The following is an 18,241-nucleotide window of genomic DNA, read 5'->3' as shown; positions in this document are numbered from 1 at the left end:
GTTTTCTATTATGGAAGTGGCTTCAAGAATTATGATTACATTTACTTTTGAATGCACAAAGATGAATGTTTGTTATAATGTTAATGGGACAATGTAATTTGTATTTTGTCTAAATATGTAATTGTTTAAGTTTGTAGTTTTTATTGTTGGATTGTAATTTTCAGCTGGACAATAATGTTTCATACATTTTATTTTCTTTCTATTGGCTTGAAGATGCAAATTTTTTCTTTTTTAATGTTTGTAGATATATCCAAATTCCAAAGTTTGAAACCACCACCAACACTATCTATTTGAAATAGGCTAGTTATATGCTTAACATTAACTAATTAATAATTGGAGAAATAAAATAAAGGTAGAAAAATACATCCAGTTTTAGAGAGCCCATTAAGCTGTTGGGTCATTTTGGCCCATTTCTAGATTCCAAAAAAAAAAAAAAATCGGGCCGGTCGGGTCGGGCCTGTCGGGTCGGGTCTGTCGGGTCGGGCCTATCGGGTCGGGCCTGTCGGGTCGGGTCTGTCGGGTCGGGCCTGGGACCAGATTTATAAGGTTGGGTCGGGCCTGGACAAAAATTTAAGCCCGACAGTCGGGCCGAGCCGGGTCTGGGCATAGCTATCGGGCCTAATTTTTGCTGTAGAGCCCGGCCCGAGCCCGGCCCGGCCCGGGTTTTGATCACCTCTAGTACTGGGAAAAGAATTATGGCAAAATATGCCTCAGAAGGTCAACTTTTATGCAACTGGATTGCTGTATGCATCTTCAAACTTAGTAATATGGATAATTCCATGATCAGGAGCCACTGTAGCTGACATTATGTGGATTAAGTATAATAGAACTGTCAGTATAGGTACTTTTAGACCTACACAGATTGCTTCTTCATGACACAAGCCATTAGCTAGTCACTCGTTCTCTTCCAATTTTAGTAGGAGATTTTATTCCTCTCAAAGCCAATGTACAATGTAGGCAGTTTTGAAAGGAAACTCCGTTATAAAGGTTCTTATGATGAACAGTGATCGGTACCTGATGGTCGCCACAACTACAATCTCCAAGGATTGCTGAATGACCACTATAAGCACCATCTCAAAAGACACCAGGCTATCAATGCCCAAATGATTGACAAAGGATCACTGGAACCACCACTATCCCACCTTAACCACCATGTCAGAAGACACAAGGGGATCGTTAACCACTGAATGGACAAGTGACCGCCTCAATCATCATCTCAACTGTTGTAGTGAGTATCAAAATTTTCAGGTCAAGGTTTTGACTGAAAGTAAGCAGCAGGTAGCAATGTACTTGTGGTGAACCTTATGGTTCTCAATTTTCATGTCTTTAAACTGCATCAAAATTTGTTTGGTTTGGACCGAATGTAAGCAGTAGACAATGATGTACTTTGACGGACCTTAATTTTTCAGATTTGCAGGACCTTAATTTTTTACAGTTGCAATTTTCTTTTGGCTCTAGATTTTCTTATCTTTAAAATCAAAATTTTGCAGGAAAAAACTCCGTGTTTTTTGTTGTTAAACTTCTATTTAATCATATATGGGATGTTATAAAAGATGCTCCTAGCTTTCAGTCAGAATACAGCAGCATCCTACGGCATCTTCTAACTGTTAAGATTACCACTATCAAATGAAAAGGCCAGTTTATTGCAGTGAGTTTGTCTTTTAAATTCATTCTCATGTGTCTCTCAGATTGATATGTTCTGTATGCCATTTACCTGATGCCACTAATGTGTTTATTTTTCTGCAAGCAGGTCTAGTAGATCTAGTCATAAATAAGGTAGTGTAGGACTGGCCATCGACATGAAATCTAATAGTCATTCCAGCTCCAAAGAGGAAGCCTTCTGCTATATCTTGCCTCTTCATGCCCTCCCTGGCGATTTTCCAGATAACATCAGGGAGGATCTTGTTAAGGGGTTTATTGAAATATTTTCACAGATTAGATAAGCATTGTGTGGTTGGATTTATGAGGCATGCATACGATTTGTTACATTCAGAAGCTGCGTCATTTATGAAGAATTAAGAGGAGATGACTTTCAAGAGTTGTATTTATTGTTTCCGTGCTTTCTTATGAGTAAGGTTACTGTAGCTTTATAAAGGGTGAGGAAAAAGATTGCAAATTATATAATCCCTTTCATTTGTGGAACTTTGCCAGGGATGAGGGTAAGTTCTCACGCAAGCTAATGGAATGTATTAATACCTACCTGCCAAGTGATGGCCCAAATCTTGGATATCAAGCCATGGAATTTCATCGTGCTTTACGTGCTGTACCACAGTTTATGTTTTGTTGTTGGCTTACTAGTAACTCGTGATCGAGGGTTAAAGGTTCCTGCATGGATAATCTCTTTTGTTTTTGGTCTAAACTATAATGAGATATTCCTCTATTCATGAATATTTTTGCATTGTAGAACTCATTCATTCTTTATGCAAGAGTACGACTAAAGCTCAGTAGGACTATGTCAGAGCGAAGTCCGCTTATAGAACTTCTTGATGCTATTTTCGAGGAATTAGACCAAAGCACTAATGTTGGTACTGGTTTCCTGTGGTGAGTCTTAGTTTCTTCTTCATGGATGATCTTGAAACCTTTTAGGCTGTATATGTATTTGCTGACATTGCATTGATATCTAGGAGTGATATATCTAGAGATGATGAGGTCGGAACTCTGGGAGGCACTCAACAAGGTTTGATGGAGCTTGCTGCTACAGTTTTTTATCAGGTCTTGACTTCAAATGTGTAGTGTGCGTAGTTCTTTTGACTTTGTTGGTCAATCATGTTAGTGAATTTGTTCATGCTAAAGAGTTTTTAACTTATTATTATTCAGGCTTGTAAAAACACCACAAAGACATCATATCAAGAGAAGTGGCTGAAAATGGAACATCCTGTTGATCACATTAAGGATGGAATCATGAAAGGCTCATGGTTTTGGTGAGAAACTGATGTCACATCCTTAGTGGGGGAAAAAACCAACTATAGGGAGGAATTATTGCATGCACTACTACTAATGCATACCACCAATCATGGAGAAGCTGGTGCATGGATCCCATTCATTGCACGCTCATCTTAACGACAAACCACCGCAATACACCATAGTGATTAATGACGGGCACTAGCAATGGCCGTGCACGCAATGCATGCAATAATTATTCCCGCCCTTAGCAAAGGTTGATGGAGAGAATGTGAGTACAGATGGTGATGGCGGTGCGGATGACAGACTAGATGGAAAGGTAATGAGGGATTTCCCATAAGAGTAGCAGCGGTTGTTCTTCAATTCTGGATGATGAGGATAGTATGGGAGACATCAGAGCCATCTGGTTCGAGAAGAGCTGAACGGTGCGCCGCCATGCAAGGACAATACAGGAGGGGATGTCGACAGGCGAGTCGGGTGGTGAGATGGAGCGAAGGAACGGAGGATGCATTTCTGGAGAGAGTCTAATCGCCATACCAGATAGAATGCACAGTGACGTTGACGGTGAGAATAGGGCCTATGTGGTAGACCTCCAACGAGCCCTCACACTTCTTGGAGGACTTAAGCCTAGGGTCCATAGCGACAACGCCAGCGAAGGAAGGCATAGAGGATGCGCTTCTAGGCGAGGGTCCAGATGCCATACCAGATAGGATGGGTTGGCGGCGCAGATAGGGCCCATGTGGTCGACGAGCTAAAGGAACTCCGACTCCACATGGTGGGCCGCTATACATTTGGTCTACAACCAAGCTGGTAGATCAAGTCTAAAGAATAATTTCTTATACACCTAGACCTATTGCAAAATGTCATGTTATCTAAGAAAACGGCCGTGCCATCCTAAGATCCAAAATAAATAAAAATTAAAATAATAAAAAAAATAAAAAATAATAAATTTATTGAAAAAATAAAAATTGAAATAATGAATTTGACGCTCTCAAAAAAAAGAAGCCTCAAATCTTATGCTTCTCACCAAAACTCTCCCTGCCACCAAAAAACATCACCAAAACTCGCCTGTACTCTCTTTAGGTAACTCTCCTATTTGTAAAACCTCTCTCTCTCTCTCTCTCTCTCTCTCTCTCTCTCTCTCTCTCTCTCTACTATAGACAAAAATATAATCATCTCCTACTAAAAAATAAAAACATCAATATCTCATTTTAACTAAAAATAAATTTAAATATATTAAGCCAAAGATTTAATCTAGCTTAAACAACCCAGCACTAAAAGAAAACCATTTCAACTAAAATTAAAATAAAAAAAAAAAATAAATTTTTAAAAAAATCTACGAGCAAATAGTATATGTAGAATTGGACCATCCAATTACCTGACGGATGGGAGAGGTTCCTAAGTCTATTTAAACTAACTAGCATTCACCGCTATCTGCTTCGCTGCGGTAAACTTGTTATTACTAGTTATCTATTAAAAAAAAATGGACGAGGGAGGCTCCCATAAAAATAAAATTAAGAAGGAAAAGAGAAACCATTTTTATTGTCGTTATTTATAAAACTTTCCAGAATTTTTATCCCTCGACCACACACCCTCGCCACGGTCCGGTCTTTTACTAGAACCGGGCGTTCTCGAAACCGTGCAGATCGCTGATCCGGTTCAGTGACTTCCGCATGATAGCCACCTTGGCCAGCTGCTCGGCCGCCCGCCAAGCCGAAGTGGGCGTCAGCTGCTGCTGCTGCTGCTCGCCGCCCAGGAGCGTAGCTTCTCTCCTCTCGCACGGAGAAAGCGGCTGCTGCTGCCCCCCTCGCCGCCGCTGGATATCAGCAAACTCAGCCTCCAACCGGCGGATAAGGTCCTGATCTTGGTCGGAGGCGGCCGGAGACTGCAGCAGCAGGGAGCGGGCGGAGGAGAGCAGGTGGAGAGCCGTGGCGTAGTTCGAAAGCTCGGCCAGCCGCCGCGACTCGGCCACGGCACGATTGGTGACGAACAGGTTCCGGAGCCGCAGTGAGATCGAGGAGGCAGAACGGGCGAGCAGGGGGTGGCCCTGGCTCTGGAGCGGCGGCAGAAGCAGGGTCCTCTCCCACCTGCAGATCATCTCCTGGGTGGCCGGGTCCCGGTAGCTGCACTTCACCGAGAGGGGATGCTGGTGGTGGCCCGATCCGGCCGCCGTCGGCACCCTAAGCTCCACCAGCAGTTCCCACACCTCCTCGGCGTAGAGATCGCCGAGCCGGACGGAGCTGCCGAGGGCCCCCGCCCGTCCACAGCCAGAGTATACGGCGGAGACTTCCCCAGACGGGAAGACGATCTGGAGGCGGACGTCCTGCATGACCACGCTCACCAGACCGCCCACGCACTTGGCGAAGGCGTCCTCCACGGGCGCCGCCGGGCAGCTTCTGTGCTTGGGCGGTTGCTGCTGCGGCACGTCCCCGTAGCCGTACGCGTGGATGGGGATCTCCAGGTGGGCGAACCGCGTCGTGACCGCGGCAGCCGACGACGATGGATACCGGGCGCAGAGGCGGCCGTCTTTACTAGCATCCTCGCGCTGCTGCTGGCCGTCGGACAGGAGCATGATGGTAGCGACGGGGTTGCGCTCCCGGCGGTCTTCCAAAACTTTAGTGGCCTTACGGAGGGCATCGCCGACGCACGAACCTTGACCGTCGCCGGACGCCACTAGGCGCTCCACGATCAGGCGGGCGGAGCGCTGGCCAGGCCGTGACATCCGGCGGAGGGGAAGAAGGCGTTTGGCAGCAACGACCGAGAAGGCGACCACGGAGAGGCGGTCGGCAGGGCCTAGGGACGAGATGATCTGGCGCATGGCCCGCTTCAGCATCTGGATCTTGGGCCCTGTCATGCCCCCGCTCACGTCCAGCACCGTCACTAGGTCGATCGGGGCGCGGCGGCACCGGCTGAGCAGCGGCGCCGCCGCAGGAGCCTTCACGTTGAGCGCCACCACGTAGTTCCGGTGCTTCCGTCCAGAAGACACCAGAGCCGCCTCCGGCATCACGCTCACCTCCTCCAGTCCCCCTGTGTAGGCCCTCGTCGTGCCGGCGGTGGCCCTGGAAGATTGTGACCAGGAGCAATTACTGTTATTGCTGTTATTATCCTTCGTCAAAAACCCATGGAACTCTTCCTCCTCCTGTGCCCCCAGCTCGTCGTCCTCATTGCCGCCGTCGTCATCGTGTTCGTCTGCTTCTGGAATCGGATTGAACCGGACGTTGGCGCCCCCTTGGGTGGTCCTGGTGGAGAGCAGCAGCGGCTCGTCATCATCATAGACCTTCACGGCAGGGGCAGCAGAGACGGGTCTTCTCTTATCTGCTTCGCTCTCTCCACGCTTGTTCTCCCTGCTCATCCTCCGGCAGTGCAGTGGCTTCCTGTCTCCTGCCAGCACAGGAGAATGAGGCTCGTCGTCTTGATGGTGACCGAGGGAGGACAGGAAGGGGGCCTGGCGCCAGGAGGCGGAGCAGACGGGACAGGTGAGGGTGCCGCCGCCACTAGACCGGACGTGGGCCGCGATACAGGGGAAGTGGAAAGCATGGGAGCATTCTGCCGTGAACACTGCCGTCCCTCCACCCGCCTTTAAGCTCTGCGCGCATATCATGCACCTGCTCTGTACCACCAAAACCACCGCCGTCAGACCGTTAACGATCCGATCGGACCGAAGGAGGAGCGGGCAAGTAGAAACTAGCAAGCAAACAAATAGTCACCGCACAGCGGCACGACGATGAGGGCAGGAGGATAAAAGCGAAAAGTAGGGGTGGGAGGAACAGCGATTTTGACGAGATCGGGGAAAAGATGCCTGAATCTGAAATTCATCATTTCACCAATCAAAGCGCGCGCACAAACGAGAAAAGGGTTGAAAATTAAAAAAAAAAAAATAAGAAATTCGCGCAAGAAATTCTAGCATCAATAATTGAAGACAGAAAAACTGGAGATACAAACTGCTAAGAGGCAATCATGAATCGAAAGGGGAGCAGCCTGCGAGGAAAATATGTATTTTCATCCCGATGGAAGGAAGGAAAAAAAGAAAAACATTGGGGGGGAGAGAGAGAGAGAGAGAGAGCGTGAGCAGCAAAATCGTGCAGACGAAATGCATACCCGGGAGAGGTGAAGGGCGGCCTTGAAGATGGCGAACGTGGAAGGGGATCTGGGTGAAAACGTGTTGGAGGAACCTCGACGGAATAAAGTGGGGCTCCGCTTCGGGCTGGTCGGCGGTGGCGACGTGGGCGACCTTACCACCATCGCGGTCTTGCATTGCAGCTTCGGGCTTTCCGGATGCGTCGACTTCGTCCGGCACCGGAGGCTGCGCAACCTTGGCGTCGACGGATTGCTACCGCCGCCGCTGCCGGAGAAGAAGCTCAACTTCGCGCAGCTCCGGGGGCTGGGGTCAGGGCTCCTCTCCACCGCCGCCGTATCCGGATCTCGACGGATCGATGTGCAGAATGCTCTCCGCCATCCCGTTCCCATACCTCCTCCTCCTCTCCTCTTTCTCTCTCTCTCTCTCTCTCTCTCTCTCTCCTCTTCGAGTCCCTTTCTCTGGGAGTTCGCTCGCTCTCGCTCTATCTGCTGTCTATTTACGGTGTCTCGTTTTTCTTGCGAAGAGGATACTGAGAGAGCCTGCAGCAGAGGACAAAAGGGTAGGATGGGTTTTTCCAAAAGGGTCTGTAGAGTGTAGATGGATGGTGGGGACCTTTTAATAAAACCTCCCAAAAAGGCTGACGGTGGAGCGGGCATTATTACTCGAGGTAAGAACGGGGCCTGGTGAATTTTTGGAAAGATGTAAAATGAGCAGGTATATATTAACGCTGACAGGAGTGAACTGGTTAAGCAGCCAGCCTTAGCTTCCTGCTTTGCCCGACTCAATTAATTACTTGGAGGAGAGATCTTATCTGGCACGAAGCCAGAGGAGCGCCTTTTCTGACCAACCACCTACTCTGTAACATTAATGTGATTTCGCCAGACTCCGAGATTCGTTTCACAAGCACGTATGAGGTAACTATAGGGCACGAATCTCCATGTAAAATCTCGTCCTTTATCCCGAATTCTATTTTTGGAAAAAAAAAATTAAGCGGTAGGGCCGTGACCGTCGAGACTTTTCAATCACCTCCTTCTTTTAATGTAAATTTGGCATCTTTTTTTCGTTCTCTCACGTCAATTCTGTCGCTTCTCTCTCTCTCTCTCTCTCTCTCTCTCTCTAATCGTTTAGTTTCTTAATTCCTTTGTTCGGCAGCCGAAAAATCTCTCTCTGCCCAAATTTACTTCTGTAGCAGTTAAATAAATAAAATAAATATAGTTTAGTGGACTCGTGATATCTCTGAAAGCGGACACTGCCGCACCGTGCTAGCTCTCTGTGTCCCGGGCCTCCCGGCCCGGCTATGGGCTTTCTCAGTCTCTCTCTCTCCCTCCTCATGTCTGCTCATCCCGTGGCTGCCGATCTACCTCACAAAGTCAAAATGGGAATTTATTATATTACGTGTGTTGGAACTAGCGCAGAGAAAAGAAAGGATTCTTCGGCCGTAATACTTTAATGTGGCTAGTGATCATTGGACTGGTCCACTGGACCCGATCCATCTAATAATTAGACACCGGCAACGGGCAGATGGCGATACTGGATGGCCACAAGCAAAAGCAGTCAACACTTCACATTCGCTCCTCCACCCTGGCCTCTCCGTCATCTCGGGCGGTGCGCTTGTTTGACAACGTCGGCCATGGAGGACCCCGACCCACGAAGCCATCTGCTTTTTTTTTGGGGAGTACAACGAAACTATCTACCTTTGCTGCCGTTGTACTATTTGACTGGGCTGGGAACGTGGTTTGAGATAGAGTTTGGCCGGTTCCCTGTCGTCACATTTGGCCTTTCTATTATTATTCCAGACTGCTGGAAAAACTCTAGCTTTGCAAATGAACGAAATCTTATTTCTGAGATTGCTTAAGTCAAGCGAAAGTTGGGCATTCTCGAACACTGCACACAAAAAGAAACTGAAAAAAAAAAGAAGAAGGAAAGAAGAAGATGAAGAAGAAAGCCACCCTGGTATAAGAAGCGGCAAGTAAAATCCGCCTGTACACGAGGCTTAAGCCACACAGCCCTCCCTCTAAAAGCAGGACTTGCATCCAATTCAATCTGGTCTGCGAGTTAAGTGGAGAAGGTGTGATGCACACCTTCCTCGGCGACTTTTTTTTTTTTTTTAATATACATGAGTTAGGCAAAGCCTGGAACAAAACTATACAGATCGAGGATCTGGGATAGTGTGTTGGAGTTTTAACTAAAAATAAATAATTTTTTTTTATCTCCTAACTTTTTGTTATTTTAAATATATTACAAAAAATTGAGACGCCACATTAGTTATGACTCTTCGAAAAAGAACATTGGCTTTAAAAACATTACGTATCTTCAGAACTATCACATCTCTTCGGTCTTTAGATATAGTCTATAAATATACTCTTCCAAGATTAATCAACAACAATCCAATCTCTCTCTTCCGAAAGTTTTTTTCACGGACAGAATTCTTTGCGTCTTCAACTTTTTGCTTACAATCTTTTTATCTTTTCAAGATATCTGAAGGATTGATCGGATCAAGCCTCCACAACAATTGTGCTCGTTAGAGAAAGATCGGCCTGAGCCAGGTTATCGTACTTTGAGGACAAAATCACCGCAGACCAGTACGTAGAGAGTGAATTACATTCTTAAGATTGTGTATGTCATACACCTCGATTCAAGCAAGCTTTTTTCAATCTTCTAATTTTAATCTACTAGATTATTCATTTATAATACTTCTATAAAATAAAGATGTTATGGGGGAATTGAGCCGCCATGCCCCACGTGATCGGCACGCGTATCCAGGAAAGCTACAGCTGCCCTATGATCCAGCACTCCGACCCCGAGTCGGACCTCCTCGGCTCCGCAGCCCGACCCCGGGTCGGCTGCCCTATGATCCAGCACTCCGACCCCGAGTCGGACCTCCTCGGCTTCGCAGCCCGACCCCGGGTCGGCTGCCCTATGATCCAGCATTCCGACCCCGAGTCGGAGATCTTTTGATAACGACAGGCTATTCTCCAGAGGCACGCCGCGGCCTCCTGCTCCACTACTCCCTGCAACGGCTGTACCCGATGCTGCCCACGATCTCCTGTATCAACCGTACAAAGCGGAGCTCCACTACGCCCTGCCATGACCGTACCCAGCGCTGCTCCACGACGCCCCGTAACGGCCATGTCGGTGGCCATTCTATCGTGCCCCACGACGACAAACCCCCCTGAGAGACCTCCCAGCCAGGTATATATGCGGCTGGGGGGAGAAGGGGGGGTAAGCAATACCTCCCAGAGCACTCTCTCCCACTTGTGATTATCATCTCTCCTCCTCCAATCTCCTCTGACTTGACCGTCGGAGGGCCATCACCACCCTGGTGGTGGTGCAAGGCTTGTTTGCAGGTTCCTTGGCGGAAGGTGGAGCGCAACCAGCACCAACCAAGACAACTCAGGCGGAACCCCGTTCACACCGTCGTGTCAATCGTTCTCGGTTTGGACCACCAGCAACAGTTGGCGCTAAAGGAAGGGCCGAATCTCAGAACGATCGTAATGGCACGGCGAGGTGGTCGCGGAGCTTCCAATGCTTCCGGTCGCGGAGCCTCTCGCGCCTCTGGCCGGGAGGCTGCTGCGTCCCCAACACACTCTCAGCAGCATTCCACCGCTTCTCCTCCCATTCAGACGGTCGAACCTGCTCAGTTCGACCAGCTAGCCCAGCAGGTTCGCACCCTCGCGGAGGCAGTGCAGAATCTGCAGGGTGTGATCTCTCGGGTGCCGCAGCGGGCTCAGGAGCCGCTGCTCCCCGAGCACTCGCCTCTTCCTCACAACCCGCGCTCCTTCCTCTCCCATGGAGAGGAGCGCCGGCGCGGGGAGGATTCTCGAGTGCGGTCCATTCTGCCAGGACCTTCTCATCGGAGCTGCGCGGGGTACGAGAGGCGGACCCGGGCGCGTTCTCAGACACCCCAGTCCTCGAGGGGCCCGCACTCCAGTCGGTCCCCCTCGCGCCGCTCCTTGTCTCCCACCCACCGGTCGCGCTCCCTGGACCGGCGGGTGGACGATCTCCACAGACAGCTCCAGGTCCTGAAGGGCCACTCCAAAGATCCCTTCGCCGACTTGGAAATCTCCTCCCAGCCGGCGCTTGCCTCAAGGATCCTGCGAACCCTAAACCCGCCGGGGTTCAAAATGCCGGCGATCGAACCCTACGACGGGGCGGCGGACCCACGGGACCACGTGGAGAGTTTCAGGACTCTTATGCTCCTCCATGGAGCATCGGATCCTCTCCTCTGCAAGGCCTTCCCGGCGACCCTCCGCGGCCCGGCAAGGGCGTGGTTCGCCGGCCTGGAGGCTAATTCCATCCAGTCCTTCCACCAGTTCACCCGTCTCTTCATCAGCCATTTCGCCGTCAGTAGCCGGCGAAGACTGGTCTCCGACTCCCTCTTCGATGTCCGGCAGAACGAGGGAGAGAGCCTGCGGGATTATCTCACCCGCTTCAACAAGGCAACACTGGAGGTCCGGAATTTGAGCCAGGAGGTGGCTCTCTCAGCCCTGAAGCGAGGCTTCCGGAAGGGCAGACTCACCTTCTCCCTGGACAAACGCCTGCCGCGGAGCTTCCCGGAGCTGTTGTCTCGGGCAAACCAGTATGCAGACGCCGAGGAGGCAGCCTCCCACCGGAACAAGGAGGCCGCCGAGGCCCCTCTAAAGCCCGGGAAGAAAAGGCGAAAAGAGGCACCCCAGAGGAGGAGCCCGACGCCTCAACGCCGGCGCAGAAGCCCGTCACCAGCAAGGAACCACGGCGCCACACGCCCTCGTTCTCCGCACCGACGCTTCAACCGGTACACCCCACTCCTGGCCCCGCGGGCCCAGATCCTCATGGAGGTCAAGGGGCGGGAGGACCTCCCGGTCCCGAGGCAGATGAAGAAGATCCCTGGGAGGAAGCCTTCTCGGGCGTACTGTGAGTACCACCGAGACCACGGCCACGATACCGAAGACTGCTTCCAGCTTCGGGACGAGATCGAGGCTCTCATTCGCCGAGGGCGTCTCGGTCGATATGTAAACGACCGACGTCCCCCCGCAGACCCGCGTCCAGCCGACCCGGCCCCTCAGGAGCCTCGGGAGCAGAATCGACCCGTTGCGGGAGTGATCCACACCATCACTGGGGGCTGCTCTCGGCCCGTGAGGAACGCAGGGGGCTCGGCGGAAGTATCAGGAGTGGCCGTCGCGAAGAGGCAGCGGGTCGGAAATGTAATCACTTTTTGTGATGAAGATGTAAAGGGGGTTCAGACTCCCCACGATGACGCCATGGTGATCTCTCTCACTATGGCGGACTATGATGTAAGGCGTGTTCTTGTGGATAGTGGAAGCTCAGCTGATATTTTGTATTACGAGGCCTTCCAAAAGATGGGCTTTTCCCGACAATTGTTGCACAAAACATCCACCCCCCTCATAGGATTCACTGGAGACGCTATCTCGGCCGAAGGTGTCATCGAGCTGCCTGTGACTGCGGGCATTGCACCCGCAGAAGCCACGGTGCGGCTCGGGTTCTTGGTCGTCCGTGTCCCCTCGGCCTACAACGCTATCCTCGGACGACCCGGACTGAACGCCCTTCGCGCGGTGGTTTCTACCTACCATTTGCTCATGCGGTTCCCCACAGCGGCCGGGATTGGAGAGGTCCGAGGTGACCAGCCGACCGCACGGCAGTGTTTCCTAGCAACTCTCAAAGGGAAGAAGCCCATGGAGGCCCTAAGCGTCGAGTCACTTGACGCCAGAGACGAAGTGGCCTTGCGGCACGGGGAGCCGGCCGAGGGCGTAATCGAAGTTCCCCTCGAAGAAGGCCGCCCGGACCGCACGGTCCGGGTCGGTGCCAACCTCGACTTGGAAGCTCGGCTCCGGTTAGTGGAATTCCTCCGAGCCAATGCAGATGTGTTTGCCTGGTCGGCGGCCGATGTACCTGGGATCGACCCGGAGGTCGTTTCTCACGCCCTCAACGTCGACCCGACCCACCGACCAGTAAAGCAAAAGAAGAGACACTGTGCCCCGGATCGGATCCGGGTGGTCGACCAGGAGGTAGACAAACTCTTGGAGGCAGGTTTCATAAGAGAGGTGAGCTACCCCGAGTGGCTGGCAAACGTCGTACTTGTCCGGAAGGCGAGCGGGAAGTGGAGGATGTGCGTCGACTACACCGACCTGAACAAGGCGTGCCCCAAGGATAGCTTTCCGCTTCCACGGATAGACCAACTGGTCGACGCGACTTCCGGATATCAGCTACTGTCTTTTATGGACGCCTTCTCCGGCTACAACCAAATAATGATGGCTCCACAGGACGAGGAGAAAACTGCCTTCATAACAGACCGGGGGCTGTACTGTTACAAGGTAATGCCCTTCGGTCTGAAGAACGCTGGCGCCACTTACCAGCGCCTCGTCAATAAAATCTTCAAGGAGCAGATCGGCCGGAATATGGAGGTGTACGTGGACGATATGCTGGTAAAAAGCCGCCATGCAGACCAGCACATTGCAGATCTGGAGGAGATTTTCACCACCTTGCGAAAGTTTCGCATGAAGCTAAACCCAGCGAAGTGCGCTTTTGGTGCTTCGGCCGGGAGGTTCCTCGGTTTCATTGTCAACCAGCGCGGGATCGAGGCCAACCCGGACAAGATCAAAGCCATCCAAGATATGTCCCCTCCGACCAAAGTGAAGGAGGTTCAGGAGCTCGCTGGAAGGGTCGCCGCGCTCGGACGATTTGTGGCAAAGTCGGCCGAACGCTGCCAACCATTCTTCAAGGTGTTGAAGCGCCCAAAAGACTTCCTCTGGACGGCCGAATGTCATGCGGCGTTCGACCAGCTCAAGGAGTACATGGCGTCTCCTCCCCTGCTGTCCAAGCCGCAAGAGGGGGAGATGCTCTACCTTTACCTGGCGGTCTCCCCAACCGCAGTCAGCGCAGTACTGGTTCGGGAAGAGGCAAGACTTCAGAAGCCTGTATACTACATCAGCCGAGTCCTCCGGGATGCCGAGACGCGGTACACGAAGGCTGAGAAGATCGCCTTCGCGCTGCTGACTGCGACCAGGAGGCTTCGCCCCTATTTCCAGGCTCATTCTGTCACCCTTTTGACCGATCAACCACTACGGCAGATTCTCAGCAATCCAGAGAATGCGGGACGGCTGGTGAAGTGGGCAGTAGAACTTGGTGAGTTCGACATCCGCTACCAGCCCCGACCAGCCATCAAGGCCCAGGTGCTCGCGGACTTTCTCGCTGAGTGCACTGTGCAGGAGGCGGAACCTAAGCCGCCGGAGACACCCAGCCTCGATCTCCCGATCTGGACGCTCCACATTGACGGGTCGTCGAACCCTGAAGGTGGAGGGGCTGGGCTGGTCCTCACCAATCCCGATGGAGTGATAGCCGAGTATGCCTTGAGGTTCGGATTTCCAGTGACCAACAATGAGGCGGAGTACGAGGCCCTAGTCGCGGGACTCAAACTCGCCAAGGAGCTCGGCATCCGGCGTCTGAAAGTCTTCACCGACTCCCAGCTGGTGGTCGGGCAGGTTCGAGGGGAGTTCGAGACGCGGAGCCCGACCATGCAGAGCTACGTCCGGAAGGTGCAAACACTCATTCCCGACCTCGGCAGTGTTGACATTCAGCAGGTCCCGAGGAGCGAAAATGCCAGGGCCGACAGGTTGTCCCGCCTAGTGGACGCAGACGCGCACAACTTGTCGAGGGCAATCTACCTGGAGACCCTGGATGCCCCGAGCATTGACGGGGCTGGAGCGGTGATGGCAATTGATCCGGAGCCGTCTTGGATGGACCCGCTCGTCGCCTACCTCGCCGAAGGAATCCTCCCTGAAGACGAAGATCAGGCCCGGCGGCTTGTAAAGAAGTCCGCCCACTACGTACTTTATGAAGGGAGGCTGTATCGGACCTCGTTTACCGCCCCCCTCTTAAGGTGCCTCCGCCCCGCGGAAGCGGCCTACGCCCTCGGCGAAGTCCACGAAGGCATCTGCGGATCGCACTTGGGGGCTAGGTCCTTGGCGCATAAGATCATGAGGCAAGGCTACTATTGGCCGACCTTGTTGGAGGACTCGAAGGACCACGTGCGGAAATGCGACGCCTGCCAGCGCCACGCCAACGTCCAGAGAGTCCCCTCTGTCCCCTTGGCGCCAATCACCGCGCCCTGGCCCTTCGCACAGTGGGGAATGGATATCCTCGGACCATTCCCCGTCGCTTCGGCCCAGCGGAAATTTTTGATTGTCGCCATCGACTACTTCACCAAGTGGGTGGAGGCAGAGCCATTGGCCACCATCACGGAGGCACAAGTCCGGAAGTTCGTGAAGAAGAACATCATTGTCCGATTTGGAGTACCTCGGGTCCTCATCTCGGATAACGGTCGACAGTTTGATAACAAGCACTTCCGGGACTTCTGCGAGGAATTCGGGATCGAGCATCGGTTCACATCCGTGTCGCATCCCCAAACCAACGGCGAGGCCGAGGTCACAAATCGGACAATCCTCCAAGGTATCAAAGCGCGGATCGGCCGGACGGGGCAAGCTTGGGTCGAGGAACTCGAGAATGTCCTTTGGGCGTATCGGACCACACAACGGACTCCTACTGGAGAGACGCCTTTCAGCCTAACCTATGGCACGGAAGCCGTTGCCCCCGTGGAGCTCGGACTCCCCTCGCCTCGGGTGGCCGCGCACCGACCCGAGGCCAATTCAGAGCAACTCCGAGGGAACTTGGATCTCTTGGAAGAGGCAAGGGAAATGGCTCAGGTACGGATGGCAATGTATCAGCAGAGGGTGGCCCGATATTACAACTCCAAAGTCCGACCGAAGCTTTTCAGAATTGGAGATCTGGTGCTGAGGCGAGCTAAGGCATCTCAACCTACGGAAGGTGGGAAGCTAGCGCCAAATTGGGAAGGCCCGTATAAAGTTCGTTGGGTAAACCGACCTGGCTCCTACCAGTTGGAAGCCCTAGATGGCCGAGAAATTCCAAGGGGCTGGAATTCCGCTAACCTGCGGATGTATTACCAGTAGAACAACAAGGCCAGAAAGACAATTTAAAAAGGTGCAATACTTTTCATTTCAATAATTTCTGGTTACAGTGGCGTGCTCGTGTGATTACAAGGAATTCCCAGAGGGGAATTAGGGAGTAAAGAAAGTAAAGAAGAGGTGGGGACCCAAACCCTCAACCCAGGGCGGCTGCAGTCCCACCAGAAGTGGGTGCTTCTAACCGGAGGCGCCATCCAGCACCTCACCAAAAAGAGGAGGAGCCGCCGCAGAAGAAGCTCCCGCTGCCCCCAGGGGAACGCCGCCTCCAAAGGATATTCCCATCTTCCCCAGTGGTAGGGAAGAGAAGGGATTCGAGGGGGAAGAGTATATGGAGGCGCGGTCCCGGATTGAGCGTCCGGCGCAGAGCTCAACCGGGAGGCTGAACTTCAAGGAGGGGAGATGTGATCCCGGATGAAACGCCTAGAGCGGAGTTCCGCCGGGGAGACCCTCCTTGTTGATCCCAGATGAAACGGCTAGTTGGCTGAAGTTGTAAGGGGAGCGCCTCCCCTTTCCTTCGACAGGAGTCTCTCAGTCATATGCCAAGGAGGAGGTCCGCGATCCATGGCAACCTGCAGCTCCGGCTTGGCAAATTCCATCGTACCTGCACCTGTATTTATAGCCAAGCTGCGGCCCCCTGGTAGTTCCGATACGGGTGGCTCCAATAAATGCAGGCGCACTGAATCCGGAGCCGTTCCGGCTCCCGAGGCGTATCTCCCCGCGATTTCCTAAGCGTCATTCTCCTTAAATCGCATTCTTTGTGCAGGACGATCCGGGTGACGTATACCCCTAGGTCCACGTGTCTCCGCTCGCGCCCAGGCCGCATCCTCCTCGAAGAACCCGCGTATCGCGGCCGCTCAACTAACACTCCTCACCAGCAGCAACTGGCGATCCGATTTCCCAGGTAACGCATTAATTAGCGTTTAATACCCTTCTCGTGTTCCCCCTAGGCAACGCTTGGAGGAGAGGAGAAACACGGTCGCGGCTGGGCACAGAGAAACCCCGATGGGCGGCGAGCGACAAGTGGCCGACCAACTAGTGGAATGTCCCGAGGCTCGGCCCTCGGATGCCTGGCTAACCCGATGATCATCCCGGGAGCAGACTAGCCGGAAGCCCCGACCGGTCGCCTCGGCTTGCGCCAGCCTAGGCCGACCAACGAGTGGAATCTCCCGAGGCTCGGCCCTCGGATGCCTGGCTAACCCGATGATCATCCCGGGAGCAGACTAGCCGGAAGCCCCGACCGGTCGCCTCGGCTTGCGCCAGCCTAGGCCGACCAACGAGTGGAATCTCCCGAGGCTCGGCCCTCGGATGCCTGGCTAACCCGATGATCATCCCGGGAGCAGACTAGCCGGAAGCCCCGACCGGTCGCCTCGGCTTGCGCCAGCCTTGGCCGACCAACGAGCGGAATTTCCCTGAGGCTTGACAACCCTCAGATGCCTGGCTAACCCGATGATCATCCCGGGAGCAGACTAGCCGGAAGCCCCGACCGGTCGCCTCGGCTTGCGCCAGCCTAGGCCGACCAACGAGTGGAATCTCCCGAGGCTCGGCCCTCGGATGCCTGGCTAACCCGATGATCATCCCGGGAGCAGACTAGCCGGAAGCCCCGACCGGTCGCCTCGGCTTGCGCCAGCCTTGGCCGACCAACGAGCGGAATTTCCCTGAGGCTTGACAACCCTCAGATGCCTGGCTAACCCGATGATCATCCCGGGAGCAGACTAGCCGGAAGCCCCGACCGGTCGCCTCGGCTTGCGCCAGCCTAGGCCGACCAACGAGTGGAATTTCCCTGAGGCTTGACAACCCTCAGATGCCTGGCTAACCCGATGATCATCCCGGGAGCAGACTAGCCGGAAGCCCCGACCGGTCGCCTCGGCTTGCGCCAGCCTTGGCCGACCAACGAGCGGAATTTCCCTGAGGCTTGACAACCCTCAGATGCCTGGCTAACCCGATGATCATCCCGGGAGCAGACTAGCCGGAAGCCCCGACCGGTCGCCTCGGCTTGCGCCAGCCTAGGCCGACCAACGAGTGGAATCTCCCGAGGCTCGGCCCTCGGATGCCTGGCTAACCCGATGATCATCCCGGGAGCAGACTAGCCGGAAGCCCCGACCGGTCGCCTCGGCTTGCGCCAGCCTTGGCCGACCAACGAGCGGAATTTCCCTGAGGCTTGACAACCCTCAGATGCCTGGCTAACCCGATGATCATCCCGGGAGCAGACTAGCCGGAAGCCCCGACCGGTCGCTTCGGCTTGCGCCAGCCTTGGCCGACCAGCGAGCGGAAGAATTTCCTGAGG

The 18,241-nt window shown here is 53.2% G+C and overlaps 2 protein-coding genes across 2 annotated transcripts; one reads left to right on the top strand and one right to left on the bottom strand.

The window, feature by feature from the left end:
- Nucleotides 1–375: 375 nt before the first annotated feature.
- Nucleotides 376–4,048, top strand: LOC120104309 (serine/threonine-protein kinase ATM-like). Its single transcript, XM_088724168.2, has 3 exons — nt 376–2,541; nt 2,625–2,712; nt 2,818–4,048. Exons 1-3 carry the CDS (start codon nt 2,453–2,455, stop codon nt 2,923–2,925), a joined length of 285 nt encoding a protein of 94 aa, XP_088580294.1. The 5' UTR covers nt 376–2,452; the 3' UTR covers nt 2,926–4,048.
- Nucleotides 4,049–4,415: 367 nt separating this feature from the next.
- LOC103703989 (E3 ubiquitin-protein ligase WAV3) lies at nt 4,416–7,624 on the bottom strand. Its single transcript, XM_008787102.5, has 2 exons — nt 7,000–7,624; nt 4,416–6,511 (listed from the first exon to the last, which is right to left on the bottom strand). The coding sequence occupies exons 1-2, from the start codon at nt 7,366–7,368 to the stop codon at nt 4,517–4,519; spliced, it is 2,364 nt and encodes a 787-aa protein (XP_008785324.3). The 5' UTR covers nt 7,369–7,624; the 3' UTR covers nt 4,416–4,516.
- Nucleotides 7,625–18,241: the final 10,617 nt, after the last annotated feature.

The sequence above is a fragment of the Phoenix dactylifera genome, chromosome 6 (genome assembly GCF_051530095.1).
Source record: "Phoenix dactylifera cultivar Ajwa chromosome 6, Ajwa_hap1_PhDact_Kaust_v1.1, whole genome shotgun sequence".
NCBI classification, from domain to species: domain Eukaryota; kingdom Viridiplantae; phylum Streptophyta; class Magnoliopsida; order Arecales; family Arecaceae; genus Phoenix; species Phoenix dactylifera.
This window is presented reverse-complemented; position numbering and strand designations above follow the sequence as displayed.